The sequence below is a fragment of the Pogona vitticeps genome, chromosome 9, assembly GCF_051106095.1.
Source record: "Pogona vitticeps strain Pit_001003342236 chromosome 9, PviZW2.1, whole genome shotgun sequence".
In the NCBI taxonomy this organism is placed as follows: Eukaryota; Metazoa; Chordata; class Lepidosauria; order Squamata; family Agamidae; genus Pogona; species Pogona vitticeps.
In genome coordinates, this window is record NC_135791.1 from 16,525,303 (window position 1) to 16,545,588 (window position 20,286).

At 42.3% G+C, this 20,286-nt stretch overlaps 1 protein-coding gene across 5 annotated transcripts in view; it reads right to left on the reverse strand.

Moving 5' to 3' along the window:
- Positions 1–5,373: 5,373 nt before the first annotated feature.
- DYRK1B (dual specificity tyrosine phosphorylation regulated kinase 1B) overlaps positions 5,374–20,286 on the reverse strand; it is a 41,050-nt gene continuing 26,137 nt past the window's right edge. For 3 of the 5 annotated variants that reach the window (XM_072980069.2, XM_072980070.2, XM_020812914.3), the window contains exons 2-11: positions 12,344–12,489; positions 11,319–11,441; positions 10,936–11,124; positions 10,032–10,179; positions 9,299–9,585; positions 8,874–9,020; positions 8,056–8,196; positions 6,853–7,156; positions 6,535–6,641; positions 5,374–6,374 (exon numbers count right to left, since the gene is read on the reverse strand). In XM_072980069.2, coding sequence (XP_072836170.1) covers positions 5,979–6,374; positions 6,535–6,641; positions 6,853–7,156; positions 8,056–8,196; positions 8,874–9,020; positions 9,299–9,585; positions 10,032–10,179; positions 10,936–11,124; positions 11,319–11,441; positions 12,344–12,406 — 1,905 coding nt within the window. In that variant the 5' untranslated portion in view covers positions 12,407–12,489 and the 3' untranslated portion in view covers positions 5,374–5,978. The remainder of the gene's footprint in view (positions 6,375–6,534; positions 6,642–6,852; positions 7,157–8,055; positions 8,197–8,873; positions 9,021–9,298; positions 9,586–10,031; positions 10,180–10,935; positions 11,125–11,318; positions 11,442–12,343; positions 12,490–20,286) is intronic. The other 2 variants (XM_078380231.1, XM_020812915.3) reach the window with 1 other exon arrangement.

The window sequence follows — 20,286 nt, forward strand, 5'->3', positions numbered from 1 at the left end:
ATGTGTGGATGGCATGACAGTCGATTATTCCACACTGTCTCTACTGATTGCCAAATCTCTTTTGAAACGTTCCTAAGTGTTGATTGGCATGTATAATGAATTAGTGACTTTTCTTAACATCAGAAAGGAGAAGCAGGTGTACACATTTCACCACAGAGCACTGGTTCCCAAACTTGGGTAACCCAGATGTTCTTAGACTGCAGTTCCCAAAAGCTTTCACCACCAGCTGTGATGGTCAAGGTTTCTGGGAGATGCCATCCCAGAACACCTGGGCTACCTAAGGTTGGGAACTACATCCACAGAGGTCAGCATGGAATGGATTCCCACAGGATTTCTCCTAGGATGGATGGTTTTTAATCCCTTCATAACCAAAATTGATGAGGGATTATCAAGTTCTGGATAATCATAACCTAAGCAAACTATAGTGTTTTGAAGAGTTCTTTCCAGAGTGGCAAATGAGGTTCAACTAAAAGTATGGATTCATTCTCTGTCAGGAAAACAATGATTTCACATATGCGTTGCTATTCAACTAGAAATCTTAGGCTTTTTGTGGATATATGAAATTATGACACACACACACACCCACTGATGATAAATGACTTCCAGGTAGGGATAAGGAAAGGGATTGAAAATAAAACTGCCAGTGGTGAAATACCTTCACATATATTGACGCTGCAGGCATATTGGGAATCTTGGGAGTGCCACTGTCAGTTAGTACTGAACTAGATGAATTACTATCAATCAATACAAAGCAGCTTCCAGGTTTTTGTTTTTAATAAAGAAACTGGCATGGTCTGTAGAATTAGCAGAAGTTGGAAAAATTAAAGTATGGTTTTGAAGACCTGACTGGAACAGTTTCTTTTGCCCTCACCATATCTTAATTTGGTATCAGGCAGTGACACTGAATGACAAGAAATTAAACACATTCATTCAGGATAAGAATACCAGTGGTTACTAATCACAACAACTATGTAAAACCACCTCTTGGTGCAAGTTGCCATAGGGTGGGGAAGGTTATGGCCTTCATAAGTCTGCATTTCTGCTTTTCAGACACCCATATGGCCACTGTGGGAAACAGCATGCAAAACTATATGGACTTCCTGCTCAGATCTAGCAGCACTCCTTTATTGTAAGGTGTCATATTTTGATCATCTTAACCACAACACAGATTTGTGTAAAAGTTTGATTACACTGACAATTTTATTTTAAACCACTTTCCTCCTACTACAATATAGTTGGGCTAGAAAGAAAACTGGTAGACTTCATGCAATCTTTAGTGCAAACAATTTCTTACCACTAGCTGCCTCAGCTTTTTGCTGGGGAGTAAGAGGAACATGATTGTCCCAAGGTCTGCAAAGTATTAAAACCACAGCAGCTATGGTCTTGTGCCTTCCTATCTGCATTGCTGTGCAATATTCCATGGCAGAATATGGTAATCCTGTTTCCTGAAACCGTATTTGTAGCCCTGCTTAGTTGGTTTCTGGTTTGTGAAAGTCTTTACAACTGCTGCAAGGGTGTTTAGGATGGTCCTAAGAAAAGCCCAGCAAGATGTGCAACGGGAGAAGGGTTGTTGCATGCCTTTGGATTAATGACTTGCTTACTGGGGTCCTACTGGAACAGTAATGTACCTGCTTTATTCATGTTAATATTTGAGGCATTCTTGCTTTTTTCCATGGTCAGTTTTCTTTGTCCTGTATATGGAGCTGGAAAAGGAGAGGTCTCTGTCCACATCTCATACCGTATGTGAGGAATACTGGAAAATCAGGTTGCTTGTTCACTTAATGGAGCCTACATATGACCAGGCATCTCCCATCATCAGTAATTGCATACAGAAAATCATGCCAGAGGTGGCCAAAAATGTATATGAAAAGTATGCCAAAGTTTCAGCAGGAGCTGGAAATAATGGGATATGGCAGCATACACAACTACAGTGTTCTCAAACAGGCCTGCTGCAACAGGCTGTTTTCCTCCACATATTTCATATATCTTTGGTGCTGCTCACAAGTGTCCTTGACTTCAGTGTTTGTTCAGTTTTATTCTGCATCAACACATACACGTTAGATTTACTGCAGAACAAGAGTGAGCCTCAAACTTGCATATAGGCGTAGTATTAGATACATGAACAGACTGCAAGAACGCTGATGACTCAACCAAGGTCTGCTCTCCAGCGACCAACCCAGTGCATCCTGATAAGCTCATAAGGCAGGTATGAAAGCAGTAGCTTTGTGTGTATGATCTATGCAATGGAGAATAGACATAGGTGGGGAGGTTATCACTTTTATGATAGACCTGCAGAGCCAAAAGAGATCCTAGTTCAAATAATGTATAGGTGAAAGACAACAAAACCTGATAAAGGTTTGGGGATGAATATGGTGTTTTATATCCATTAAGATTTAATTTGCCCCACCCCCAGAGAACCTGAGTGTAACTGAACTGTGAAGTCCTTCCCCCCTTCCAGCATGTCACATAAACTTAAAAAAAAAAACACCTTACAGTCACTACCTAATAGAAGTAGAGTCTGATATACAGTATTCTGTATTTCAACTGTACAGGCCCCAGCAGGAGGGTGGCTAAAACACAAAGCCTGAAGTACCTGAGATGTAACCCATTCCCTAGTCAACATAGTGGATATAAAATAAAGGGGTTAACAAGTTAGACATTAAGTAGTAATTCTCACCAAACTAGTTATACTTTCTTTAGAAGTTGAGTTTGTGACCTATACAAGCTATGCAAATTTTACATACTGTCCCTTTTTTTCTCTCATGCTAGACGCTGCCAGCGAAGGGCATCTAGACACTTTAGGTGGGCTTCTTAGCCAGCAGTAGTTATTAAAGTATAGCTTTTTGTTATTTGCTCCACAAAAGTGATGTATGCATGGGTAGCTTTTTTTTGTACCTACTATCTAGACAAAAAATGTTATTAACAACTTTCTTTCAACCCACTGCTGTGCAACTCTGTTGCCATTTCTGCTTCCTTCTACTACAAAATGTACTCTGGCTGGTCTTGCTGACTTTACGTATTTCTGCAATGCCCTTACATCCCTTCCCTTGGATATTTTACAAATTATAACCTACCTATTTGTGAGGTCCTCTAGTTAGTACATAGGTAGGGAAACACTTTGGCCTTCAACCAATTAAAAGCAAGTTGTAAGCATTAGTGGCAGTGGGACAAAAAATCAGAACTGCCTGTAGTTTCAAGGCTTTCAATTAGGCTGAAATTAATCAGCACTGTCTCTGCAGTCAAAAGGAGTAGACACGTCCCTTTTGGAGAGAACAACTGGTTCTAAGGATGACGATGACTGAACATAGTACCAGAGATTTTTCTTCTTTTGTTCACTTGCAGAACTCCATACTAGTACATTATAGATTTGATTTCAAGATTTAAAAGTCTGTATCAAGTAATTTCAAATACAGAGTGAAATAATCAGATAATGACTACTGTCATAACCACAGGTACTGTTTGCACTATGTTCAAGCTGCTATTGAAGCTTAGTCGTCCTTACCAATTCAGGCAATTACTTAACATATCGGAGACAAGCTGGAGGTGATAAAGGAATCTTTCATTTTCACTCTGTGAACAGTTTCTGAAGGATATGGATGAATGACAGTTATGTGGAAATGTGAATCCCATGTGCCAGTGGTAGTGGTGGGACAGGTAACTAGGGAAGCAAGGACACAGAACCCTCTGATGATTACTTCTAAACATTTATCATTTAAATGGGGATAGAAAACTAACGGATACATTCCCAAGTTAAGCAGCTGGCTGTAAATGCTTGTTTGGATGAACTATAACAGACTATTTTAATTAAAGATAGCAGCAACCAAAATTTGCAGAGCTTGCAACTTTTGTGATACTTGTGTGCTGTAAGTGGCCATGGTTGAGGATTCTTTGTGTCCAGCAGGAAGTTCTTTCTTATAAGCCTGACTTTCCATTTAATTTTCCATCCACTACTAAGTTTGCTCTTAAGCACAGTTTCAGGGCCCCCTTTTTGGGCAGTCCCTGTACAACCACAATGGTCTGTATAACGTATGACTCCTAGCTGGACATCAATGTACTAGCCCAAACAGCAATCATCTCAACCCATCCACTCACCTTTTTAGTGGTACTATCATATACAACACTGCACGTGTTCTGTTATGAAGAACAAAAACCTGCATTGAGAGAAGTATTTTGTAATCTACAATAAAGTTACTGCAAATGTGTTTCCCACTACTGTTGAGAGAGAAGAGGGAGAGAATGGGACAATGGGCATTACTAAGAACTGCAACCTCCTCAATGACTTGTGGAAATTACCTGCACTTTTAAAAACTGGACTTTATAGCCAAGAAAATACAACATGTTCTTTAAAAAAAAACCAACCCAGCAGATTCTTAGGGTAATAAATCCCAGTATTAACTGCCATGCTATTTTACAGTAGGCTTAGGCTTGAGTGTAGTTACGTGTATACAAGATGGTTAAGCACATAGCTAGCATATGGTGGAACAAATTACTGGACTTTAAAAAAGGCTTAGCACCACCAAAGCATGCCACGTCTAACCACTTAACATTTCCATAGGGCTATTGCATTTTGCCTGACAGCAGCTGGGCCTGGAACTTAGGTCCCCTGTTGTAGCGTGATTGGCCAGACTGTTCCAGAGCAACATGCCTTCATCTGTCCTAAATGTTGTCCCTATCTCAAGCTCAAAGGTGCAGTGCCTCTAAGTAGTGAACAGTTGTCTTTTTCCGAGGGCTCCTTTTGTAAAGCCGAGCCAACGCTCATACTGCTGAACGAACAGTATGCTGCCAGAACTGCTCAACAGGAAAAATGATAAAATTAGACTACAAACTAACATACAAACTTGGCTACCCTTGGTCAGTTACTAAGCCCCCCATCTCTGACTGTATGGCAGGCACCATAAAGCACCTAAAAAATAACAAGCAGCAAGTGGAATGGGAGACTTGGGTTTGGCTGTGGAGCTGTAGGTGTTTTGCCTATTCAACAGCTTTTTCAAAAACAGTTACATGAAACTGACACTGATGCATGTTTGTGTCTCAATGGCCAATCCCAAGTGACAAGGAACAGTGATACAGGCCACAACCCTCACTCTCTGCACAGCTTCCACACTTCTAATTAAGAAAGCAGAATCTGAAGGAAACAGCCTGAGCTCAGACAACTGAATCCTGTGCAAAGGTGCATGAGCTCACATAAGGCAGAGTTAAAAAGTTCACAGCCATGGTCCAGCTCAGGTCCCACTCTGCCACATTCTCACAATATTGTGTGGCATGTGTGATTCTATTCCTGCTGATTCCAGAACAGAGACCTAGGCACTGTCTTCCCTCATGTACACATATAACAAGAGGCAGGTCCAAGATGGCTGCATATGAGTCGGCATAAACATTCGCTGGTTGGGGCAACCCTTTATTTCCAAGCAGGGGGAAGTTTTAGCAGCAATTCCCATGGGACCACACAGGCCACCAAGCCCATTAGTCCACGTAGTGCACAGGAGTCTGTCCATCCAAGCACAAAATGTTGAAATATCTCGCACCAGGGAAGGGAATGGCTGGCAGGCCACATGCTGCTGAGTGATTCATGAGGGGCCATGGCCAGGTAGGACCACACAAGTCAGAAAAAGCACTGACCCATAGGGGGAAGACGGCATCCAGGCTGCAAGGGCAATAGGATGCTGGCTCCACATGCTTCCCCCTGTCCTATTCCCCCTCCCCTCCCCTCCCCTCCCACTTCTCCCCCCAAACAATGCTTACCACTTGCAGCTGGGTCCTGGATAACAACAGGACCTGGTCTCTAGACTGGCCACAGCCAGGCAACCTGACCCCATCCCACCGCAAGTCCTGGCCCACTCAGATTCTCACATATGGAGAAGTGCTCTGTGGGCACTGATTCCCTGCCCTACAGTCAGTCCTGGCCCGTCCAGGCTCTGGTGCAACAAGGGAGTGCTCTTGCTGGGCACTGGTTCCTAGCCTGCCGGGCCAGTCCATCATCAGGAGCTGGCAGCTGTGCCCTGGGGCACACAGACACCCATCAGTGCAGTCTCATCAGTGTCTCGGTGCCCACGCCCACGGAGAGGATAATTGAGGCCAAGTCCTTCAGGGCGTGAGCCGCCTGCAGTCCTAGTCCGGAAAGCTGAGGCTCCCAAGTGCAAGTTTGATGAGCCCAGCACAGTAGGGTTGCAGTCCAGATGGCGAGGGCCCAGAGATACCTCCATGGCCTCTGGGAGCGGGGGAGACAATGGGAGCGGAGGGCGCTGGTATGGAGGGTGCCCACTTGGGGGAAAACATGGCATGGCCTGGCTTGGTGTGGGCTTATGAGGTAAGATGTGAGGAATACTCTCGTTGTCACCGCTGGCCCAGAGACGCATCTGCTGCTGAGGGGGAGCCTGCAAGAACAGTAAGGGGAGAACGTGACACATGTGGCAGACTCGTAGTAGGACAGACACACTAAGAAGGAACAATGCGTGGAGAATGTTAGTGGGAAGACTGGATTTTTACAGAAATGACACAGAAACCATATTGGTTAGAACCTAAAAGCCAACATACTTGGGGACTTTGCATCTCGCAGTCTGCATGCACAGTGCCCATGCTGCCGTAGTAACGATTACTGTAACGGTAACCACGGTTGTCATTGGAAGAACCACTGGAACCACCTGTCAGGAGAAAATATTGAACAGTCACTGAAACAGACTAGAACCAAAAGAAGATTTGCTGTATAGCATAGTTTCAAAGGTCCAAGTTGACTATGGAGGAAAGGAATAGTTAGGTGCTCTTCCCTCTGGGAGCAGCAAGAGGAGCTTCCAGTACATAAAAGTGATGGCTAAAGATGAAGCTGATAATGGAAAGTGGATGACAGGGACATACCAGAACTGGACACAGAACTGGTGGTGCTGGTGGAGTGGCTGTGCTCTGTGCCCAGGCTGGGTGAGGTGCTGGCGCTTGTGTTGGTGCCCTCATCAGCAGTTTTCTTGAAGAAGTTGTGCTGCAGGGCATAGAAGGGGGTGATGCGGCTACGGGGTTCGTAGTCCAACATGCGTAACACCAAGTCCTTGAACTTCAGGTAGTCAGAAGGTGAATGGCCCTGTTCTCCTGCACGGCGCCCGCCTGGGCCCCCACTTTCAACCCCCAGCACTTCATGCAGCCGCCGTGTCCCTGGAACCTTGTAGTCCTAAAAGACACCAAGTAGTAGTCTAATTAGCTGGATTTTGCTTACAGCAAGATGGAGAAAGCTTTGCATCACCAAGATTGTTGCATTGTTGCACTACTCCTGAAGTAGTCAACAGAAGGGCTATCAGCTGTGCTAAGAAGAGAGTGTGGTTTTGCACTGGACAAACAAAAACAACAGACATTTTCAGGTGTTAGGGAATCCTGTTTCTTCAACAAGCTTAAGAGGGGAACACTGAGCCTCACTCCTTCTGCCACTGCTTTCTTCATGTAGTCAACATGGTCGGGTGAAATTTACTTGACTGACAAAAGCTTATTGTTTGCTCAATTTTAGTGGTTTAATAGCTGGCTGGATAGCTCAGTGGTTTAGGTATCTGGCTGCAGAGCCAGAGGTTGTGAATTTGATTCTCCACTGTGTCTCCAGGGAGGGGAGCCAGCCTAGGTAGTCATGGGCAAGCTGTACAGTCCCAAGATGTCCCCAGAAGAAGGGAATGGCAAACCATTTCTGAGTATTCTCTACCTGGAAGACCCTGAAAGGGATTGCTATAAGTCAGAATTGACTTGTTAGTACCCAATTAAAATTGATAAAGGTATCACCTACTCTTCCATAAGGAATGTCGTGACACTTAAAGCCTAACAAGTTGTATAGATTAACATGCTAATAAAACATGTTAGTTTTTAAAAGTGATACACAACTCTCTCTGAACCAACTATTCACAATGTTGTAGCGTAACATCACCTTGAGCAGCCTTACAAATACCATTATTAGGTAAATTCAAAGAGCACTGGCAAGGCTAATTAGCTTCTAGAACACCGCTTTAAAGCTTTTTGAACAAAAGAGAGAGAATGTGATAGGATGGTGTGAGAACTATATGGACATCAGAAAACTGGGCTAAGTGTTACCTTCCTGCCGTCTTTGCCCCGCCGGAGGACCCAGCCCCCCTCAGGCAGCTTTTCAAAGTACTTTCGAGCCTTGGGAGCCTGCTCCAACATGTGAGGGGGTGGCAGACCCAGCACTTCCACAATCCGGCTCATCTGGTCTGCCTGCAGAGGAAAGACACAGAATGAAGGGTACCAAGGTTAGTTCACAGAGCTCCCCGTGCCTAAACTCTTTATTTCCTTCATTGAGGCTTCTTGCATCCACAGCACCCCCAATCACAACTCTACTCAAGCAACTTATATATATATAGAGAGAGCCACTTCTTATACTGAAGAGACATTTCCCCCTCATCTGTAGTAGCATTCTGACATTATCAGGAAGGCCCCCCCAAAATGCCTATTTTCCCTCTCTTTGTCCAAAGAAAAGGATTTAGCTGGCACAATCCAGGTCTTGCACCAAGAGTTAGCCAAATCCTAACATCGATCAGAGAGAATGGGAATTCCCCTTAATGTGCTGCTCGGCCCTCTACACTGTTATCTTGATTAGTGACTGGAGAGAACAATGGAAATCCCCTTGTATACTGTTTACTATCTCAAATGGAATGGCACATGGGAAAAAAATCTCACCAGACCACAGGTTTCCCAGCCTTAAATCAAGCCAAACAGCTGTCCTGATTAAATATCAATTTTTACAACTAACTCTCTGGAGCTAACTCTCCAGGAGGTAGTGGAAGACAGGAGGGCCCTGGCGTGTTCTGGTCCATGGGGTCATGAAGAGTCGGACATGACTAAACAACAACTCTGGAGCTTAGTAGCCTGGTACCAGTCTCCTCTCCACTTACCTCATTGGCACCACTGAAGAGAGGCTCCCCTGTGTGCATCTCCACCAGGATACAACCTAGAGACCACATGTCAATTGCCAGATCATAAGGCATGCCTAGCAGCACTTCAGGTGAGCGGTAAAATCGGCTCTGGATATACTGGTAGATCTGTGGGGACAACAGGCAAGATACCATCAAGTGGTATCCAAGAGAATCGGAAGGCACAGACTTGTTTCAGATGGATTGTGTCAAATACTGCCTGGGGCAAGTTGCTGGTCCAATGCAATTCAAGCTCTACACTAGGCAAGGTGAAACTGAAGATTTCCTGAAAATGAGCAACGCTGCTAAAACTGGTTCTAATGGTACTCTTGACTACTGAGAGGGTGTCAGTTCCGCCACTGGGAAATTGTTTACAGCTCCAGAGGTTCAGGCTAGGGACCACTCACCCGTTGGCCCAGCTGGCAGGAGCTGCCGAAGTCCACAATCTTGATGGCACTGCGCTTGGGGTTGCAGAGCAGGATATTCTCTGGCTTAAGGTCACAGTGGATGATACTGAGCTCAGGTGTTGCCAGGAAGAGCAGTGCAGTGCACAGCTGCTGGGCAAACTTGCGTGTGAGGTTGAGAGACACACCACGGAAGTTGGTGTTACGAAGCAGGTCATAGAGGTTGTAGGACAGCAACTCAAACACCAGGCACAGATGGCTCCGGAACATGAAATGCCGCTTCAAGTGCACTGAGGGAGAACAGAAAATGTATTATGTTGGCAGAGCTATCCCCATTCCAAATCCCTCTTAATGCTCTGATAGAATCCCTTCTGAGTCTCTTTAACGTGCAGTTAAGATCTCAGGGCATCCAGTATGACAATTTCCCCATAGCCTTGGACCATAAATCATTAGGTGCACACATATCAAGCTACAGACAAATATTTGTCTTAGGTTTCTAGAGTGAAAATCTAAACCCTGACTCTAATCTGTGCTCCAACCTTTTTAACGAGTGGGCCAACCTTTTTAACGAGTCTCCCTGTATCACAAAGAGCAAAGTGCACATCCATCTGGAGTCCCTGGGACTTCCATTTCAAGGGTATTTCTACACCGCGGTCTCTTACCCACAAGCTTCCAAATTAATTCCAAAAATCAACTCTCCCCCATATCAAAGATACCCTTCCTGCCAAACTCTCACCTATATAGTATTTCATCTCAGTGTCATGCTGGTTCATGAGCTCCAGCAACCGCAATTCAATCTGAGCCTGGCTCAGAAATGCCTTCTTGTTCTTGATTATCTTAATGGCCACCCACTCCTGGGCCTGTTGGTCATAGGCCTTCACCACCTGGCAAGAAGAAGAAGAAAGGTCAGATCAAGGTCATCTTATTATCACCATGTTGATGAGCTCATACTGGGAAGGACTATCAAGTCCAAAACAGTGTGAGGTAGGGGGAAAAGCCAAGTGAATACACACATGCTAGTCATCCAAAAGAGATGCCTGGATTAGGATGGCATTAACATTCAAATCCTCTTCAAACAACTACCTAAAGAAGTAACTGGTTTTTACTGAATCAGACTACTAGCTCTTGTAGCTCAGTATTGGCTATAATGTTTGGAAGAAAGCTTCAGAATTTCACACTGGGATCTTTCATAATTGCTTTTTAACTACAGATGTATGGACTGAAGCTGGCGCCTTTTAGAGTAAGAACCATGGCATCTACCAGGGAGTTATGGCTGTTCCTTTTTTGGCTATATCACAGACACATCTGCTTGAGATGGACAACAAGCAACATTTCAACCAAGGTTGACAACAGGACAGGGTGCAACTTGCTGTGTGATTACAAAAACAGATATAGAATACAGGCATTCCTCACTTAACAACCTACCTGTTTAACGACTGCTCGGACTTACCCATCTCAACCCCTCATAAATGTGTGCTTGTGTCTCTGCTATGCCCTTTCTCAAAGGCATGTGACTTATTACTCCTGTATTGCTTATCGCGCAATTCGCTTAACGACCAAGTTGTAGGAATGGAACTTGGTTGTTAAGTGAGGAGTGCCTGTATATCTGCCCTCCCCTGTCTTCAGATCTGTTCTCTGACCTGTCCAAAAGATCCCTTGCCAATGAGTGAGTCTATTTCATAGCGTTCCAGCCAGCGCTCGCCATTGCGGACAATGTAATCATAGTTGTCATCATCATAGCCCTCATTGTGCACCTTCCGCTCCTTCTTGGTGCTGGTGTCTTCCGGTGCCACCTGCAGGGCTCGGCGCTTCTTCTTGGCATAATAGACCTGACAATGAAAAGCAGTATCAAAGTACACCATAAAATAAACCCCTTATTTAAAAACTGGTGATGACATGGTAGCAAGAGGAAGAAAATTAAATTTCTTAGTGCAACATAAAGGAAAGAAACAATGTGACTACATTAAAAACATCAGAATTCTCACTGCTTTCACTGCTGCCACCATGAAGAGGGTCCTCTTACCTCATTGATATGTTTGTATGTTTTAATAAGGTCCACAGACAGCTTGCGTAGTGGGGCCGTGGCAGAATCCCGGAAAGTGAGCGGGATCCTTCTCTGCAGAATGGCCAGGTCTGGCATGATCTGCTGGACAAAAAGAAAAAGACACACACTGGAGAGTGAAAAGGAGGACTCTGATTTTAACTTGGTCTCTAAAGGTACAAGAATACAGAGCAGCAGCCAATGGGCAGAAGACATACATGAAACCTATATGCTGTTCGATTGCAAATCTGTTTTCTTTCTTATATCACTTTCTTTGCAGGGAAGAGACACTCTGCAGAACAAAAACTCCTGGGGTGACGTATAGAGTGTGCACTGTATTTTTCCATGCATAAGATGACCTAATGTATAAGACAACCCCCACTTTTCCATCCCCAAATAAGAAAATTTTATCGATGCTTTCCCCCTCCATTCAGGGTTTAGGAAATGGAGGGGTAAAGCAGCCGTGGAAGGGCTGCATGATCAAAGGGCTGCGATCCTGCAGCACTTTGATGCCTTCCCCTTACTTCCGTGTATAAGACGACCCTCAATTTTAAATCTAAAGATTTTAGATAAAAGTTATGTCTTATACACGGAAAAATACGGTATCTTTAAACTCAGTATATACAGCCTGCTTCCCAAATCCTGTCGCCTTCTGTTGTACCAAAGAGGCTTCCATCTGCTTTGGACTCATGCAAAGTGGTTCTCACCATTTATCATGGCTATTTCTAGGGATAATTACACTAGGCATTTACCTCATTCCACGATGTTTCTGTCAACATGCCCTGGCTGCAGACTGAATTTGTGGCCTTGGCTTTAACAGCAAAAATTTCTAATGTGAACTAAAAAAACATAGTTTAAGTGCTTTAAGTCTCACGTAGATTATGCTTGGAATAGCCACTGGTTAAGAGCCTTGAATGGAGCAAAGCAGAGCTACATGCATTTATAAGCAAGCACTCCATAAAGAAGACAGCTAAACCAGAGGGGAGGAGACATTCCATGGGAATTACCTGCTGATGCTCAGCCATGGGCTGGATGCTGGAGAAGGGTGCATGGCTGTGCTGGCTCGACATGATTGTCTCAATAGGAAGATTGCAGCCAAGAGAGGCAACCTGGCTGCAAGGCGGCAGCTGGCATTGTGGGGTGCTGCTGCCACCTAGAGGACGCAAAAACATTTTTGGTGAACATCATCAGATAAGAAACAAAACAGAATAAACCAAAAAATTTAAAAGGAGATAAAATAGTGTGGCACATTAAAGACTAACTGCTATAATATGAGCTTCTGTAGATCAGGTCCACTTCCCCAGACATAAGACTGAATATATTTTATCTATAGATAATAGCATTTCCCCCAAACAGCTTCTTGATTTGACCACAGAATGCACTTCACTTCAAGAAGGGAGTAAGGAATCTCAAATACAGAAGGGATGAGATGCAGCCAAGATTCTAGTTCTATTCCTAGCTTTTCAAGAGAGGGGGAGGGAATAGAGGATGACAGCAGATCCAGTTTCCTGAAACAAGCCAGGAAAGAGAACTTCATCTACTCAACTGGAACAAAAAACAAAATGAAACAAAAACAAAACAAAACCAGTGATACAAATTTAAACAATCAGAACCTGTTTCCACTTTACAGAATTATCAAACAGACTCATATTTGCAACATCACAAAGTTCAAGCAGCACAACTGGCTCTTTATACTACTTCTAACTTGCTTTCATTCTTCCAATATGCTAAACAATAGTCGACTAAATTTCATTCTATAGTCAGAAAGTTCCACAGCTAGGAAACAAGTGTAATGTTTTTTATAATCTTCTCTGGACTTAATACTTATAAAGGAACTTACAGTTTTCACTGAATGAAACTTGAAAGGAGGACAAAAACTAGTTAGGAATCTGTTGTTCATAAAAGACAAGGAAGAAGGGGCAGTATAATGGCTCACTCCATTTTATCAGTCCTCAATCAATAACATCAAAAGTGTGGCTCTCAAGTTTTAAACACTGTGGTACTGCAGAAAAGAGTATTTGGATGTGGACCAGATAAACCATTCATTGATTCAAGTGAGTTCAAATTCCTACTTAACCCTGATGATCACAGAGCGACCTCAGGCTAACAACTATCTCTCAATGTGTTCTACCTCTCAGCACTGCTCAGAGGATATCATGAGGGAACCCATACGCAACCCTGAGCTCCATAGAAGAATAGCAGAATAAAAACATAATCACAGATACTTGAAGGTATAAGGATTATCACTGTATTTTGTGTGAGCAAGAATACATTGAGATGTTTGATCTGCCATGGTGACACATACCTTAGTTACATCTCGGCTGGATTATTGTAACATGCTCTACTTGGGACTGCTATGGGAAAGTGTTTGGAAATCTGAGGAAGTCCAAAACACTGTGGCCAGATTGTTAATGGGCTGGTTATGGGATCAAATAAACTCCCTGTTACAGGAGCTCCTCTGGCTGCCGATCTTCAGGCAGGCTTTTCCTTAGTAATTGGTTGTCTAAGTGGGGTTTTAAAATCAGGATGATTAGGGTTTTTTGTTATTTTAAGCTGTTTTAATAATAGTTCCCTTTAGCATTTTTAATATAATGTATATTTAATTCTTTTTAAATATTTGAATAATTTATTGTTTTCTCTCTCTCTTTTAATGATGGATCCTTTTATGCAGAAAGGTGGAATAAAATATTTTAAATAAATAAATGCCTATTTTATATGTATCCCCTTCGTGAATAGTATTTTTGAAGACAAAAACTAGAAGGGCAAGGAATAGCAGCAGAAGGAGAGACTAGGGTTGGGAGAAGCTTTAAGACAGGAGGAGAGTAATGGGAAGCAACTAGCGGGAAACAGGCAGAAGTATACATGTGAAACACTACAGGGGACTAGGATTGTCAAAACTGAAGGAAAAGCTAGGCAAGGTATAGCTAGGAAGCAGGAATCTTATTTGGCAGACATACTTGACTACTTTCTTTAATAGAGCTAGTCTGGTGATCTAATGTTTCCCTTGTTTCTGACATACCTTGAGACGGCTGGAATAGGCCTTCTGCCCCCGAGAAACAAGTCTCTACTGGTGATACTAACTACAGGCACATGAAAACCAATGTTCTAAGAAAGTACTACTCACACTGCACAATTATTAGTGGAAAATTCCAACTAGAACTGCTGATAAGATTATTAAGGTTTCCCATGCAAGACCAGGTTGGTAGTATGTTGGAGCAAGAGGGGAAGCATAAAGGGGACTAGAGATGTGTGGTCAGAGGAGCAACACAAAGGTACAGATTCACCTGACTGTCTGGCAGTATTGAATCTCTCCTTCTCCTGTGCTATTCCTAATTCCAACCTCCAGTATACAGCTTGGATAAACTGCAATGGGTCCCAGAGGTATACTCGCAACAGGACTCTGAAGTGCTCCTTCCCAAACTACAAAACATGTACCTGGTGAAAAGCTGCTGTATTCAGGTTGAGCAAGCAGTCATTATACATACCAAAAACCTCTAACGAGCTGTGGGATAGTGTCTCATTTTATATGGCCTTCTCACAGGTACATGTTTCTGCACCTAATCCTGAACTCTCAGTCCAGGATAGCTGTTTATGCTCTCTTTTTATAGCCCTGGGCCCACAAATTACAGTAGACTGGTGCTCCAGTGTATGTGCAGTATTTTAACATTATTTCCTGGCAGAACTGGAAAGGGCTGAGTGTTATTTCTTGCTCCATGGTTATGTAGCCTTCAAAGCTGGCACATTTTTAAGCAGCAGAGGCTAAGCCAATTCCTGGAAAGTGAAACAAGCATTAGGCCTCACTGACCCCACACAATTGCAATCAAAGTTGGCCAGTGCAGGACATTAACAAGAAAAGAGACAACTGTTTCTGTCTTTGCCGGCTCCACAATGTTCACTGTAAACTGTGCTGTGTGGTCAGTCCAAATTTAATCTGTGTCAGCCATTTAGAGTAGCAGGGTAACACCACATCTGAATGAAGGGGATTATATGCACTGAAGCAGCCCTGGCTGTTTACAGATTCATATTATAAACTGCATGTCTACACCATTGCAAATTCTGTCTACAAGACAGGCCCTACTAAAAGGAACAGGTGATATATAAGAGTCCAATACTGTTCAAGCACAGAGAAGCCTAGTAATGTGAAGTATATACATGTCAATGATCTTTAAAACTCTCTTTTAAGCTTCCAGGGTGTATTTTTAACTGTATGGAAACTTTTGCCCAGAATATGTACCTATGTATCTATCAGAATAAATTGTTATATTAAAAACAAAGTCCATGGTATTACTGTGTAGAACTCATGTCCATTAAAAACAAACTTTACCTCCTATTACAGAGATCAGTTGCCACTGAAGTGTATTAGTGCCTACACAATTTCTAATCCTAGAGGTAGAAGGATAAAAAACTTTTGTAAGAAAAGGATTTCGCAGTAAATCATTTTAATCTGTGGCCTACAATAATCTACTCTCTCTCTCTCTCTGAAGTGTCCCTCCAGCACAAAAAAGTTGCTAACTAAAGTTCTAATATTACCACTCATGAGCTGGACGTTACATACTGTACAGTATGATTATAATAAACAATTCAATATTCTCTAATATGGTAAGCCAACTGTGTACCAATAAAAGTTGAATCTTGTGATTTCAACAACTCCATTCATCTTTATATAATTTCTTCTGCTTCTACTAGGCATGGGAAGAGATAGGATAAGATGCAGAAGCAAAAATTTGTGACTGCTCACAATGAAACATCGACTTTGGAAATGTCACCCTTTCATTTTAAGCACTTCTCTATAAGGACTACAAACTTGCTTCAAAGCACAAAATTTTCTGCAGACACCAATACATATATAGCATTGCTAAGAATTCTGTAAAAATCAATCCTATTGCATAGCCTCTCTCTAACAGATAAAAGCACATACTAATACAGCTATAAAAATCTTTGCAATATGCATGTTCCTCTCCCCATACGCACACACCGATGTTCTTCATGTCTAGTGGTTGCCCAGCAGAGATGATAAATTCTGGGTGAGAATTGATTCTCAAAACTCTCAGCGTGTTCCATACGACAAAGAAAACAGACTGCAACACAGAACACAGTTGAGAGGGACAGAAGCTGCCCCAGACACTGTGTTGACTGGGGGCCTGGAGCACTACCAGCCTCATTAGTCTCACTTTCCCATATGTAGGTTTGCACACATGAAGCTGTTAGCACCTTTAACCTTCTACTGTCTACTCAAACAGGCAAGAGTTCTCCCAGGCCACAAGTAGAGGGGTTTGCCCAACGCTGTCTGGAAAATCCTGAAACCAAACCTGTGAGTGTGGTATGTATAGCAAGTGAGGTGTCACTGAGTGATGGCTCCTGGCTATTTTATGATGGAAAAGTGAAACCTTGCATTTCTCCATCCCTAGGCTTCCAGTGATAACAATCCCATTAGGACTTGTGATGTATACAAAGGGCCAGTGCACACCTTAGATACCACTACAATATATAGCTTCCTATCCCCACAATGTGTTGCCCATCCTAAAAGAAATTTCACTCATATATATTACAAAATGCTTTCAAATAAAAATGCCAAACAAATGATAAGTAGCAGCAGTAAAAGTATTTAAATGTGTGCACATCCAGCTCCACTCCTATATGGGCCTTCCCAATGGTCTGCTACTGAAGGAACTGATCAGGTTTGTGCCTTCTTAGCTTTAGCATCAGACGAATACCTAGACCATGTACGTCTACACTAATTATACTGCTGTTTCCCATAGTAGGATGTAAAATACACACATACCAGTTTAAACTGCAGCCTGAAAATTCCTTTTTGTAAACATACCAACATGCAGAGTAAGCCAACCCCTGTCACAGTGGTCAGCAGTTGGAATTATGGATGGGGATAGCTCAAATACTTATAAAGCATGTAAAGATTCTACATACAGTATAGTGGAGTAGTGGAGCAATGAGCTATGATGACATTTAATTACATATTTATTATTCAAGTGTATACAGCTTTCCACACCATGTATAAAAAAAGACTGTACCTTATGACATGTTGTATCTTATTTGCTGCCCTTTAGGAACAGCTTTAAGCAATACAGTGGGGTCTTGACTTAAGAACGGCTTGAGTTAAGAACATTTTGACTTAAGAACCGCTCTCATAGGAAAATATTGACTTGACTTAAGTACTTAGATTTGAGTTAAGAACTGAAAAATAACCACATGGGAGGCAGGGAAAGTGCAAAATGTGAACTTTCAGTTAACTGTTGGCCAGTGAAAAGGGTGCCTGTCTGCTTCCTCACTCCTCCCAGCGTTTAGAGAGTGGATTGGGCGACAGTCTTCAGACTGCCTGGTACTGTACTGCCTGGTCTGTATTTTCCCTGCCTTCCCTGAACCTTTCTTGACCTAAGGAAAAAAAAAATATCCCCCTCTAGTGGTTGAAGGCGGAATAGCAGCTTCCCATTAGTTTCTATGGACGGAAAAGAGCAGATAAGGATCAAATGGTTTTCAATGCATTCCTATGGGAAATGCAGATTTGACTTGAGAACTTTTTGACTTGAGAACCGCCTTCCAATACGGATTAAGTTCTCAAGTCAAGACCCCACTGTATATATGGAACACAGTTTGTAATCCTCATTCCTGCTATTTCGCTTAGAATTAATTTTGAAGGCTCCTATCTTCCAGAGCCTCTTTATTGACATACAGGTAAAATAGGGTTTTTTGCTCACCCACACTGTTTCAAGCCAACTCCAGCACTACTCTGAACTGCTATCATTACTTCCATTTAGGTAGTCAGATGTAATTGATTCAGAGCATACTACAAACAGGGCAAAAAGATGAAGAACTTAGCCCTCGCCAACAGGTTGCCATTCTGATTACAGTATTTTGGCTGGAAGATAGCAGTGACCTGAGATTAAATTTTAAAACCAATTTATATTATTTAAGTTATAACCGGCCATATCATCAAGTGCTGAAAACCTATCATATTTTCATCCTCATGCCAAAATCTGTGAAACAGGTTAAACTAAAGAGACTGCCTTGCCAGAGACCGGTCCCCATCTTAAATAAACTCCAGGGTTGAACAGACCCAAGTCACATGTTCCCATGCCAACCAAGCAATCTAATCATCAAACTGCACAGGTCTTTCACATCACGCCACACTTGGAGAGACCGTAGACCACCACCACCACCTCGCAAAAAAAGCTTTCATCTTAAGCACTTTTGCCAAGAATACTCAGAATGGGACTCTTTGGAACCTCCAAAATTGGTGTTACCAGCTGTATTCTTACTTTCCCCCTCTTACTTGTGTTTCTGACTGTTTTCCACTAGTGGAAATTTTGCCTTTTAAGAAAAATAGATATTGCTGTCCTAGCTAGTGCTGATTTTAGACATAAAATATAATTTTATTATTACTGCTAGTGTCTCAGCAATTATCTGAACTACTAAATGCTATTCTTAGATATGGAAAGGACGTGTTAAGTGTGGCTGGAATGAGATACAACAGCAGACATGCTGAAAGAGCTAACTGTTTCTATTCCTAGCCCTGCTACACTGAGGAACAAAACCCAGCCCCAACTTGGCAGGAAGAACACCTGCTTGAACTCCTACTACTCATCCAGTTCCTGACAGTACAGGATCTCTCCAGTACCAACTTGGCTGCACCTGTGCACTTGTTAGCAGCAGCAGTCAATTAATGAAAGGATTCTGAAGTCGTACTGCTCTGTACAAACAAACTAGTTGAGTACATGCTTCTGGCCGAGTAGGGCAAGGCTGATGAAAGTAATCTTTTGTAAGTTTGTTTAAATAAGGATTAAAGAGAGTTCGCTCTCTATCTTCTCACCTGGAAAAGTGTACCAATACCATATGACTGAAAAGTATAACAGTGTAAGAATTCACTCAAAAGGAAGTTATAAAAAATCCTTTGCAATTCCGCCTGAATTAAGGGTTAATCATAAGCTTCTTATCAAAATGAACTGCATGATCTGTCTTTAAACTACCTCTTGTGTTTTTAGGATCAACATCTCTTAATTAATAAAAAGACTAGGCACAATCCATATATATGTCAGTTTGCTGTACAAAGTTGCTGAATGTGGAATTCTTTAGAAACAGATTTTTAAAATTCTGATAACTTGGTGAGTCAGAACACCAGTTGGGGTTGAGAGTTGTAATTCCCCATTGTGCCTTGTAGGATAAGAGTCAGCCTATGTGGTGCTGAGCAAACTACATCGTCCTAGGCTATTCCAGAAGAAGGAACCAGTTCCGAATATGCCATACCTAGATAGTCCTGCAAAAGGTCACTGTAAGTCAAAACCAACTTGATGGCAAATAATTGCTAATATAGATATGGAATAATGCTTCAAAGTATGCAGGCAGTATCCATTAAACATTATAACAAAGAAAAAACAGTGCTCTGCCTTAAACAATTTTGCCAAGTGACAACTTGGTCCTGGGGTCAATTGTTTGCACAATACTGTAGCCAAAACCAAATCTTAATTGCCAACATGATACTCCAATAAGCATTTTACTGCAAACTCTGTCAACAAATTAGCCCTTTCCTTGTCACATAATCTATCTTCTCATGCGCACCAAAGCCACTGGTCCCATTCCCGAGACTTAACATTTATCAAACTTTATCATCAACAACAAAGCAAACAAAAAAGAGCAAACAAACAGGCACACAAAAACACAAACAAAAATATTTCTGAAAGCCCTGCAAACAGAATGATGCAAACACTTGTACATTTGATTCTGAACAAATGTGACAGGCCAGAATTACACTGTTGGTTTATTCTAGCATAAAGAAAATCTTGTAAGATTTGCAGCCAAATTGCCACTCATTAATAAGCTGCTGGTTACACTCCTACAAATGTCTGTGTAACTGAGCACATGTCCAGGACCACAACCAGCACTGAGTTAAATTAGAAGCAATTTCTTGCCAAGATTTACACTGTTTCCTTTACTTCAG